At 35.4% G+C, this 12982-nt stretch overlaps 1 protein-coding gene across 2 annotated transcripts in view; it reads left to right on the forward strand.

The window, feature by feature from the left end:
* Positions 1-1653: 1653 nt before the first annotated feature.
* Positions 1654-12982, forward strand: part of PPP1R1C (protein phosphatase 1 regulatory inhibitor subunit 1C) — a 120682-nt gene continuing 109353 nt past the window's right edge. For both annotated transcript variants that reach the window (XM_032856062.1, XM_032856061.1), the window contains exons 1-2: positions 1654-1941; positions 3506-3566. In XM_032856062.1, the coding sequence (XP_032711953.1) occupies positions 1861-1941; positions 3506-3566 (142 nt within the window). In that variant the 5' untranslated portion in view covers positions 1654-1860. The remainder of the gene's footprint in view (positions 1942-3505; positions 3567-12982) is intronic.

The following is a 12982-nucleotide window of genomic DNA, read 5'->3' on the forward strand; positions in this document are numbered from 1 at the left end:
AAGGCTGCCAAGTACATGCTCTAAATTACTACACTAAGCAAACTTTTGGATTGATTACTCACTAGAAATACTGTCTTGTTTTCCTTTTGTGTAATTTGAGGAAATATTCAGAAAAGTTACTACATTAATGATACTGATTCAGGTTTCATGCTGGGACTTTTATAAAATGTTACACAAAATGTAATTTGTAAGTTTCCTTTCAACACTCTAAGGATGAGCACATCACAAGATGTCTTGCTGGTCAGCACTGTTCTCCAACTGAAAGTGCTTTCACATCCACATCTTCATTTGCTTTTCCCCTAGTGGGTATAGAAAACTACTTGAATAATGCATATTACTTTCCATATTCTTTCAACAGAACATTGTATACTTAAATCACTAAGATGGATTCCTGGTATGGACTCAGAATTTAAACAAAAGAAAGAAAACTTCATTTGTAAAAACCTGGAACAATATTCAGTATCTAAATACATTCTATAAATCCAAAAACATATCAAAAATCTAGTATTCTTCAAACAAAGTCTTTCAAATAAGAGAGTAGAGCACTCAAGTTCTTTCTCTCATTAAACAGCTTCATTTTCAGGCTTCCTTCCCAAAAGGAGCTGAATGCAAGAAGGCCATTTTAGTCTGCTGTTGCCTCCCCTTGGATATTAACAGTGTTGAGATCCAGCCACTATCTCCCTCCTTCACCACTAGCCAGTATGGCCATCATCCTCTATCATTCTGGAGATAACCCCCTTTTTATGCTTTTTTTTTTTTTTCAAGTTCTTTACTGTCCACCTATCCCCACTACTGACAATAAACCACAATGTTGGATATCATTAGGCTTTACTGATGTTTTCTAGTCACTTCTGTATTCTTCCGAATCAGAGGATATAACTGGCTCCACCAGGAAGTGAAATAGAGGTCATTACAGCAGCAGTGACTTTCAAGCTGTTTGCTAAATTTAGCTGTCCAATACTTTCCACGCTAATGAAACCTGTGAACTACAATTACAGAATGCTGGAATAGAACAGGAGCTTAAAGGTCACCAAGTCCAATCCCATCCTTTTTCTGATGAGGGTACTGGGGCCTAGACACAGTCTGCAATTTGCTTGAGGACACAGAGCTTGTTAATGGTAGAGATGGGACTTGAACTAAAATCTGCTCAGTTCACTCCAGCAGTGTCCTTACTATACCACAAATGCTCTGCTTCCCGTGCTCAGTCTTACCTAACCGGATCTCACAGCATAAATATATCTGATATTATTGGTTACAACTTATCTCCTGTGGCCATTCATCAACTTGGTGGCTGAATGTGAAATGGCAAAGGTGTCTGACTAAAAAGTTGCTACAAGAGAAATGAAATGATTTCATACCCAAACCCTGCCCCCAACTCTAAAAACTTCCTGCTTTATGTTCATCAATAATGAATGGCCCATCCCTGCAATACTCAGAGGGAGCTTACATTGCACTTTTGAGCAGCCGGTTAGTAATGTACAGTGGATAGAGCCTTTCTTTCAAATCCCAGGGCAGCAGGTCCTTCAAGGCTAGCATTGCATTTTCAATTAGCTGCTGAGTGAATGCTTGGCATGTGTATTAGTGAAGAAGCACACAATTAGCTTATTGTTCCTTTCTGCATTGTGCTGAGAGGTTCCAAGAGATTGGTGGAGGAACAGGCAAGCCAGGCATCACTGTGGAGTTGAAGAAGGGATTTACTCAGACCTCGGCACCTTCACTTGCTCCTCTGGAATTACAGCTATTTATTACAAAGGGCCCTGTGTGGCTGGGTGCAGTGTGCCTGAGGAAACGCATCCTGGACACCACCTGGGGCTAGTACTTCTGAGCCCTTCCAGTTTCTGACTAATTCTCGTCATTATCATGGAGCCCAACAGTCCCAAAAAGATACAATTTGCTGTGCCTTTATTCCAGAGTCAGATTGCACCTGAAGCGGCAGAGCAGGTAGGTGGAATTGGGTGGGGAGGAATTCCTGTATATAAGGTAATACGGATATACATTCTTATTAACTGAAAGCTTCTCTACCTCTTGAATTTGTTTGACTTTGTGACTTTCCAGGATATATGAATGAGAAATAAGTTGGTTTCCATATGGTACTTGTATTTGAGTTGCACTGAGGGACCTATTGGCTAAAATGTAGCACTTCATGCTAAAAAATTAGCACCCATTAGAGAAAAAAAATGATATTAGTGATTTAGATTTGGATCCAAAAACCTGTTTGTTTTTCATTATTCATGAAATGAAAAAGATTCATTAAACATTAAAGCTTGGAATAATTTCAGATTATAGGGTTAATATTTTTTAATATTTTTCATCATATATTCAAAGGAGTAATTATAAGTATGTGTAATATATGATAGATAGACTTTGTAGATGGTATGTATAATTTAAAAGACATTTTATGCAGGTATTAAAATAGTATTAAACATTTCCTGGATTCCTTTTCTATGTCTAATTTATCTATATTTCTTTATTTCTGTCTCTCTCTTTCATGTAAAATTGTTTTACATCTGTATCACCTTTCATATTCAGATTTACTTAGACTCCTGATGCAATGGAACCACTTAAAAGACCATTTGCGGTAAAATCACAACAGCAGGGAGGCAAAAGCAGAAAAAAATTATAGGGTTGTCAATCTAATTCATTAATTTCTTACAACCTAAATTATCATTGAATCCTTTTCCAAATATTTTATACAAAGTCTTAAAAATAATTACTGAATCTGAGACTCATAACTTTCTAGGATGTTTTGATAATTGGAAATAGATTCTCTCAGACAAGGCCAGATAAACATAACCTTGAACTTCATGTATTTATTTCGAATGGGACATCAGTTCTGTCCTGGACAAAATGTCATTGGCAAATTTTTATCCTCTATCCTACTGACATGTATTTTAAGAATTTATCTATATATTTAAGAAATAAAGAATATTTTAGAAAGTCTAATCATAATATGCTCCTGTAACTCTTAAAGTAAGAAAAACAAACCCCACATCAAACCTATTAGTTTTAAATGAATTACTCTCCTAAAATCCATACTCATTCTTTATTTGTCCTAAAGATGTTACTAGAAAATAAGAAAACCTTATATTAATTGAAATGAAGAACTCATGCTGTTAAATTTAACCTGCTAGAAATTTTAAGTTTTCTGAGCTTCTCTTAACCTGTTTAGAAATAACAATAATGGATCTTAAAGGCATCATCATTATGGGGTTCCAAGAGAGCCATTAAAACGAGCAAGTCATCCTTGTACCTATGCTGCACATTAGTTCAGTGGCATCATTTGATTATATACAACTTCCTTTTTTGTGGAAAGGTAGCTTTTTTGGTCAACAAAGGTGATACTAATACCTGAAAGTTCTACTCTCTGGCTTTCTATAATTCAAGACAGTGAGCACCTACTGTGTGCTCTCCAGAAATCTGCTTTTTCATGTTGGGAAAAGTTGAGGATGGACCGGTTCTGCAAGCTGACTCTCACTGACCTTAGTGGGGCCTTTGTTTTTCACAGATCAGAAAAAGAAGACCTACACCAGCATCCCTTGTGATTCTCAATGAACATAATTCTCCAGGTAAAGAAGCATGATGTCTTTGCACTAACAGAACAGAATTGTTTGAAGAACATCAGAGAGTATGTCATTGCCAAAAGATTTCGATTTAGGATGACAGTCCTAATCTAACAAGCTAGTATATAAAAATGGATCATAAACAAAATCAGAAATACAGAAACAGTCTCGGTCAACAGTCTGCTTTTCCTCTAGAATGACACAATGGTGATGATATGTTATAAAATGATCTGTTGCTTATACATTAATGAGGATGGTGGAAAGTTGTTTAATTAGGTTCCAAATCTCAAATTATAGTCCAAGAGATGCTTGTATCTCTACAGAGCAGGTTTTTTAGTTATGAAAGCTTGTCATGGGGGTGGGCAATAAGCTAGCACTGGCTACAGCTTTGTTGCTGATGTCATGTCTGAATAATGCAATTGACAAGGAACGAGATCAATTTTCAGCACTGCCCATTTGAGAGTCATTCTGAAGGGCTGCATCCATTTGTTGAGGTTTTACTTTCCATTTCCTGTAAAAAGTAAAGCTTCCTTATTTCTGATAAATGACTGTGATCTGCAATACACAAACATTATTTACTTATTGAATGGAAGTGATTTTTAGCTCACATTTAAGTGCTGTTTCTAGAAATACAAGTTAAGACAGCAAAGGTCATAATAGCATTAATTTGTACACAGGCGGGACTTGGTATTGGGTTTTTTACAGGTCTAAACAATACGGGTAGAAAGAAGGAATTTGAATAATAGAAACATAATAAGTCTAAGTACAGGCTGTAGTGAATAATCTGTCTTAAGAATACCAAGGCAAAATAGTCTTTGATTTTTTTTCAAATTCCTTTCTAATTAGAGAAGCATACATAAGAAAGTAAAATTCTAATAGAATATTCATCATTGAGTCTATATCCAGGAAGGTGTTCAGCTGATGGGAAACCAAAGCAAATTTATTCCTGATGAAAACAGGATTTGTTTCTATTTCTATTTCTTTAAAGTGCTATAGCATTTAAAAATAATTTTCAAATGTATTATCATAATAAATGTTAACTTATTTTGGTTTAAAAAGAGGTACAAATGGTAAGCACTTATAATTTACAAATAATCATAATACTAAAATCTTCTGGGGCATCTAGGTGATTCAGTCAGTTAAGTATCCAACTCTTGATTTTGGCTCAGGTCATGATCTTAGGGTAATGGGATGGAGCCCTGTGCCAGAATCCACATTAGGTGTGGAGCCTGCTTAATACTCTCTCTTCTCCCTCTGCCCCTCTCTGCCTCCTTCTCTTAAAAATAAATAAATATATAGATAAATAGATAAATAAATAAATAATAGAAAAATAAAATCTTCTTAGATTGGAAGTGATTTTATGGCAATTTTCCATTACTGTCCTTGCTCACGGCATGCAACTTTTCCACAATGTCCTAGAACTTACTTCCCTGTAGGTTAGCCTTAAAAGGTGTTGCCCAACTGATTTCTAAGTGTCCTGCTACAGATACTACTACTGTTTGAATATGGCGAAGCTATATAAATGACGCTTGTGGCTCTCATTCAAGCCCCCAAATTAGTAACTAATATTTTTTAAAAGCCAACTATGTGCTTATAGATGAGAAAAATAAGTATTAGAGTGGTCAAGTAATTTTGGTGAAAGTTACTCCACTATAAATGACAAATTATACAGACAAACTCAGATAATTCTGACTCTAAACCCTGTGCATTTTCTACTGCGCGATGCTGGCCCTGCAAATTTCAGTTTGCATTACATAGTAAATTCTCTGTAAATGGGACTAGACTTTCAGGCCCCATTGACAAGCAAATACAAACCTTACATAAATCTTCTGTCTAGACCACTAAATTTAGTAGATTAGGAATTATACTTAGGTATCCCTGAAAATCAAATTTAGATTTTCTCTAGAAATCTTATTCTTACCAGAACTCCTAATCACTAGATGGCATTGTTCTATTTTCCTTATTGACTCCATACTTCTCTTTTAAAACACCAGTGGAGAGAACTTAGATGCAAATAGCATCTCACAGAGAATTGTGTCATTTTAGTAATGTCATCTCCCTTCATCTTCATCCTCTTTTTGGAAACCAGAATAGTTTAGAAGGGACTGATTAGCCCTTGCCTATGTATAGCAATGTGTATAACAAACAGGGATTTCTGGACTAATGGTAGGTTCTTGCAGGAAAAAAAAAAAAAAAATCAAACACTTCCATAGCTTCCCAAGTAAAAATGATCTAGAACCATGATTATTGGAGAAATAAATGAAAGAACCAAACAAACCAAACAGTAACCAAACCTCACAGTGAACCAAACCAAACCTAGATACTAATCTTCACTATCCATGTGGTCTTAGTTGGGTAAAGGACAACATCTCCAAGCTTTATTTTCTCATCTATAATTTGGAGATAATGTCCATCATTTCTACTTCACAGGGTTGCTAAAATGGTTTAAAGAATTAATGTGAATACCCCTTGAAAACTGTAAAGTGAAACAAATGTTAGGTGTCATTGGCTGATGTGTTCCGGAAGACAATCTTTCCATGTAATATTTAAATGTTAACATAAGAACAAGTTTTTTCATAACCTCACTTGTATTTAATACTTCTGACTGACCCCAAAATTCTTTGTTCCAAATATTACCTGAACATTCTCTACTAAACAAACAAAAATAACAGTAACAAAAACCTCAAGTGTTAAATGACCTTTTTTAAGCAATTATTTATTCTAGCCCTAAAAGCAATATGTTCTTTAACAAATAACAATTGTGTACAGCTCTAAATGCTAGTAAATTAAATAAATCTCTTCAATTTTACTAAAATTCCCTACAAAATAACTGAGTGTTCTTAGAAGCACCTGTCATTAATGCTGTTTAAAATTCAAATCCCTGAAAATCTTTATTTCCAATTAATGTAGCAAAGAAAATTAAATTTTCCATTATATCATATAGAGACATAATTAACAAACCCTTCTAATTCATTTAAAGAGATACGTATCTTATAATCACTGTTAAATGAATTAAACATATATTCTCTTTTTTTAAAAAAAAAAAACCTTTCCTGGAGTTTGCAGAAATAGTCAGTTATAGAAGTATGTGAAAGACTGGTCTGCTCTTAGATTCAGAAAAACATATGCAGGGGCACCTGGGTGGCTTAGTGGGTTAAGCCTCTGCCTTTGGCTCAGGTCATGATCTCAGGGCCCTGAGACCCTGCTTCCCCCTCTCTCTCTGCCTGCTGCTTTGCCTACTTATGATCTCTCTCTTTCTCAAATAAATAAATAAAATCTTAAAAAAAAAAGAAAAATATATGCATTGTTTATATTTGATAGAGGGGAAATAGAATAGAAAGATATGTTAACTTGTACATCCAGACTGTTTGTTTGCTAGTTGATCTATGCAAGTCTAAACACATAGATGAGATAGGCATTCGACTGGTAGGATTTCAGGGGCAGCAAAATGTGCCCTCAGTCCTTTTCTATCCAATGAATTCTCAGCAGCAGAAGCACTATGGAAACAGATACACAACCTGTTTAGGATACATCGCCCTTGGCATAGGTTAAGAACCATAACTTAACTCAAAACAATGGGAAGCAGAACTAAAAATTTTGAATTGAAGTCATCATGCCTGAAAAAAATTTAATAGCAAAGGGTGTGTCTTTATGGTAGAGAGAGCAGAAACTAGATGTTTGCTTCTAGGAATTACTGTAAAGTAAAAAGAGACTTGAAGCCTGACCTGTAAAGGTAGAAAAGCACCAAAGAAAAATTTCAACTTTTTCATATATTTTCTGGGGCTAATGGTGTGAGTAACCTTGTAGAAAACTGCTTATTTTTCTGTATTTTCAATTCATCTTCTGATAAAGGGCCTATTTATGATGAGCTCTCTGAGGTTACACTGTAGAGCTTCCTTGTCTATTCTTATATTGGGTGCTGTTCCCTTTAACTCTTATATTGCCTGGAGTTAAATGGTTTGGTTTCTGTATTTTTATTTAGAGGAATACATACAAATCCTCTCTATTTAGAAATATAGATGCAATTCTCTATATATAGAAATAAAGATGCAAAATATAGATGCCAACTTCTGCAATTTACTTCATCAAATTTCTAGATTTACTTAAACATTATTTGTCTTTAAGTAGATTTATGAGAAGACTGTATATATGGCTAACAGTCTTAGAAATCTAGAATTGGAAAGAACTTTAAAAAGTACCTATTCTAACCAACATCTTTGTGAAATACAAAAATCAACCCAAGTGCATGAGACTTGCTCCACTTTGTATATCTCAAAGAAGAATCAGTAATTGCCCCTACTTTTCAATTCCAGATCCATTAATTTTAGATGTTAGAAAATAGTTTTATCAAACTTGGGCAATATCCTCACTTTATTCTAAAATAATTCCTTATTTACTCTTCTCCATAAAAGTTTATTTACCCACCTCTTCAAATACAAAAATAATTTATTATTTTCGTTTCTAAATTGAATACTCTCTGTAAGAGCCTTTATGAACTCTATCCAAATTCTCTTTGTCTCTTGGCCTTGGAACCCAGAGCTAGACATGGTCTTTCAGTAAAAAGCCATTCTAGGCCTTCTGAGTATTTAAGTTTGTGGAATTCATTCTCTTTCACTTACTTTAAGCAGAGACAATATGGTTACAATTAAATTTAATGGAGCTGATGCCTATTATGCATGAGTGAACTGTAAGAGGCCTGGAGCTTAGTGACATTTTGGGTAAGTACCCAGAAGTTTTGGTGCCATTTAAAAGTTTATTGTACATCTAAAAAGTGGGACCAGAAATACAAAGTAAAATAGTTTTCTGGGGCTTTTTACTGAACTTCCTATCACAGCCAACTTTTAGGGAGACTGACTTTCTGTTCGACACTTTTGGCTTTAAACATTCTTGGAAATGAGGCATAAAAACAAAAGCATTTTCTCACATAGGTGAGGATCCTAAATATTAATTTAACACATAGGAATTAAATATCACACTTTCTCTGTTCAAACTTGAGGTAGTAAGATAGTAAGTCTGGTCAGTAGAGAAAACTGGGTATCCCAATTGATTGGGCTGTTTGACTCCACAGACTGAAAAAGAAGCCACAGTCCATTCTGGATGTAGCATATGAGTTTCTAAATGAGGCTTACATTTTAGGACTCTGACACTAAATTAACTAATGAGATTTTTGAAGGCTCTGTATTGATAACCCTAAGAAATTAGGTAATAGCTAGAGAACATTGCTGGACTGAGGTTGAGTTGTTCAAAATAGAGGGGCTCCAGAAAGTCCTGATGATGGGAGGTTTTGCAAGGTCAACAAAATTAAAGTGGAGATTTATTTCCAGTGTTAGGACATTCATATATACACAATCTCTTATTATGGAGACTCTCTGTTTGATTTGTAGTCAAAGGCAAAGGGTACCCTGAGTGCAAGCTCCAAAAATTACAGAGGATTTTCCTGAAACTTAAGGATAGGTAAGAAATCATCAATCCTACACCTGAGGTGCCTGTCACCTCCAAGGACCTCCAATCAAAGGCACTCAAATAAAAACTGTAAGGGACTCACAGTCCATACAGTTTTGTTTCATTCTCAGTTTTCTTCTCTTCTGTGGGGATGTTGTTGTAATTCATTCTGATCTGCAGTCCTTGTTGTTTATTCAGCATTTATTTTGCTTTTTCACTATTAATGGCAATATAAAATAAAGAAAAGCCCAATATTGGAAGATTACTTAGGAGTTAACTGTGATTAATTTCTAAGGAATTTCCAGAAAACCCATTTTTTTCTCAGCATTTATTTCTATGAATTATTGAGTGCCAAACCATGCTGAATGATTTACACACAAGTGACGCATGTGGCTTTCAGAGATTCATGTACCTCACAATTGATTGACTTATTTTCCCATAAATACTCAATCTGTGCAGCCAAGTAGCCCATTCAGTCAGAATAGCTGTGAGCCAAAGATGAGGTTCCAGTTCTGAGTAATGCCAAGGTTTGCTATACTATAAGTATTCAAAGGCACTAGCATATTCTTCAAATCAAAAGAAAAAATGAAAGGGCAAATCATTAAACTATGAAATAGTTCTACTTTATTTCAGCAAAATTACTACTTCTGCTAATTTTGAATAATAATATATACTGCTTATTTTTTATGTTGATTTTAATAAGAAATATCTTAGTGGAATATGACAAAATGATGGTAGGGATCAATTCACTTCATTTTTTTCTTGTTCTCTGCCTAGTTGTGGGGGATACTGCAGATGAAAATAACTCGGAGGTACTTTTGCATGATGTAAAGAGACAATGTTGGTAGCAGGTAAAGCACTGGCTTTGGAGTAATACATGTGTTTGAATCTCAGCTTTGCCAGATACTGGCGGTGAGACATTGAATGTACAGTTAACCTCTATGGGCTCAGTTTCCTCCTTTCATAAGGGGGATATTGAGGTGTGAGAAAATGCTTAGCACAGTGCCTGCAACCAAGCAGATGCTGAAGACATAAGACCCCCTGCATCATTATACCCATGCTGAGAAACACTGTGCTCTCCTAAAACTTATATTTCTTATCAGAAGACGACCCAGCTCCTTTCCAATTCTGGCTATCATGTCAGACACTGCCAGTTATCCTCAAGAGATAGGGGTTCTCAATAAGAGAGAAGGTATATCATATCTCCTATTTCATCAGGATAAGAATACACAATCATGGAATTATTATGTATCTTATATTGTGGTATTTGTCCGACAGAGCGTGTCTTACTTACAAAAGAAGTTTCCATGAAATATGAGTCCCTTACAAATTTTCTTTAAAAAAAAAAAAAAAGCAAGCTATTGGGGTACCTGAGTGGCTCAATCAGTTAAATGTCCAACTCTTGATTTCAGCTCAGGTCATGATCTCAGGGTCCTGAGATCGAGCCCTGTGTTGGGCTCAGTATGGAGTGTGCTTGTCCCTCTTCCTCTGCTCCTCCCCCCGCTTGCTCTCTCTCTCAAATAAATAAATAAAATATTTTTCTAAAAAAAAGCTACTAATGACTATAAAGTTACAAAAAGCAATAGAGATCTTTGTAGATTTGTATTTGACCAAAAATGAAATCCATATTCAAATAGTATATGATTATTGAGGATAAAAATCTTCCACAGATATTTATCAAACATTCACTTGATTGCTCACATTTATTTCCACTCCATTTGTTCTTACTTCCTTCCACACACCATCCATATTTTGGCAAAGCTTTCTTTTTCTGGTTCCTTCTTTTAGTTCCTTTGCCAGATCTTAAAGCTTAGTCTAGACAGGCTCATTTGTGTAAATTAGTCTCCATCTTTTCCATCAATTTCTCTTACTTAAATTGTAGCATGAAACTCACTTAAATCTCCCTGACTAGTTTCATTCATTGTCTGGCATTTTTATTCCAATACTGTCTTCCCACTTACAACTCTCAAAGCTATGTATTGGTATATATATTCAATACAATTCAATAAACATTTACTGAGTACTTATTCTAAATGTGATTAGACAGCGGAGAATAACATGTCTACATGAAGCAGGATACAACTGTAAATGACAGAAATATCAGCTGCTCAGACCATGGTAAGATTAATTCTGGCCAAGACATAGAGGAAATTATTTCCCATGTTACTAATCTATAAAGCATTTGTATGACTTACTTTGATCTTAGGGCTTTAAATTTTAAGGACTGGGTCAGAGCTAAAATTCTAATATTTATTCCAAACTAGTATAATAGAGATATCTACTCAAACTAGCAGACTGAGCATCTAGTTGAGTAGATGTTAGATGCCCATGAGCTATTCAATTTAAAAGATTAAAAAAGGTCCTCAAACCAATGACAATCTATCTTCTTGGGTACTTACTCTGATTAGGACACAGTGTTAGCCACTCCTAACACCTGTTTTATCTTCTAGGAGATAAAACACATAAGTCACTCTCTGTACTCATGGAGAAAGCTACCTGAGACATTTATAATTTGATATATGTGTATTGAGAGTAGAATCAACAGCATGTAGCAAAAATATAAAATATATTTCAATTCAGTACAGAAATGTCTACATTTTGGTAAATTCAATTATAGAATTATAAAGTACAGTACAAAAACTAGGTGCTTGACAAATGGCAACTATTATTTTGGGGTGGCAGGCACATGGCACTTAGGAGTAGAGATGCTAGAATCACTCAGGTCTGGATACAGATTTCAGATGGCTGTTAGCTGCCTGAAAAGTTTACCCCAGGAAAGTGGATTTTCCTCCAGGAAGCTGGATTCAAGTGGCTCTGAAATGTCAGTTTCTTTTTTTAACACTACTATGTTTCACTAAATATAAAATATATTCATTAGAAGTCTAACATTTGAATAAGTAGAAGTACATCTTTGTATCTTCAGAATAATATACATATACCACATCATCGTCAGTTTTTTTTTTTTTTAAAGATTTTATTTATTTATTTGACAGAGAGAGAGAGATCAGTAGTGGCCAGAGAGGCAGGCAGAGAGAGAGGGGGAAGCAGGCTCACTGCTGAGCAAGGAGCCCGATGTGGGTCTCCATCCCAGGACCCTGGGATCATGACCTGAGCCGAAGGCAGAGGCTTAACCCACTGAGCCATCCAGGCACCCCTCATCGTCAGTTTTTATGGAGAGTTTAAGGACACATTCAGTTTCAAATTTAAGACTGAAAAAGTTACTAACTACTAATTGTTTCTAGTTCATAACTGTATTTAAGACAAACAGTAAATCAGTGGTACTGACAACCTCTAATAAAAAAATCTAGCCAACCTGTGTAATGAATAGAGAGGAGTTATATCTATATTTATTTCAGAATAGCTCCAGAGCAAGCTTCAAACTGTGGGAACTTTTTCCCCCTTTCTCCCACCATTTTCTACCCTTGAGTTCGACCAAGTAGTGATCTGACACTTTTCCAGCAGTTCCAGATAGGATTTGGTAGTAGAATTTACCAGGGGATTAAACTGAAATGCCCCAAGGGCTCAGTCTTTTGTTCTCAGTCCATTTGCTGTCACTGTCTTCTCCATACACTGTTCCCTTCAGGTCTTCCCCAGTATTTCAGGAGCCCAGGCACGTGCTGGAAAATGTTACATTTATTATCTGTGAGTTTTCCTTGTGCTGTGGGTAGAAGATAATCTTTGAATTTAACTCAATGACTTTGTAGCACTCACAGCAATTTGATATAGTGACAATTACAGTGCTTAACAAAGCTAATTTGTGATCAAAGGGAGATATATTGACAAGTCTGGTTAGAGTACAATTACAGTTTGACCTTGGCAATAATGCTGAAGAAAAACTACTGTGTAAAATAAGAAAAGCTAGAAAATTTATTTCCTTCCTTCCTCCCTCCCTCTTTCTTTTCTTTTTCTTCCTTCCTTTTTTTTCTTTTTCTTTCTTCCTTCTTCCCTCCCTCCCTCCCTTTCTCTCTCTCTCTCTCTCT

The sequence above is a fragment of the Lontra canadensis genome, unplaced genomic scaffold, assembly GCF_010015895.1.
Source record: "Lontra canadensis isolate GAN:19392208 unplaced genomic scaffold, GSC_riverotter_1.0 scaffold11, whole genome shotgun sequence".
Classification (NCBI taxonomy): domain Eukaryota; kingdom Metazoa; phylum Chordata; class Mammalia; order Carnivora; family Mustelidae; genus Lontra; species Lontra canadensis.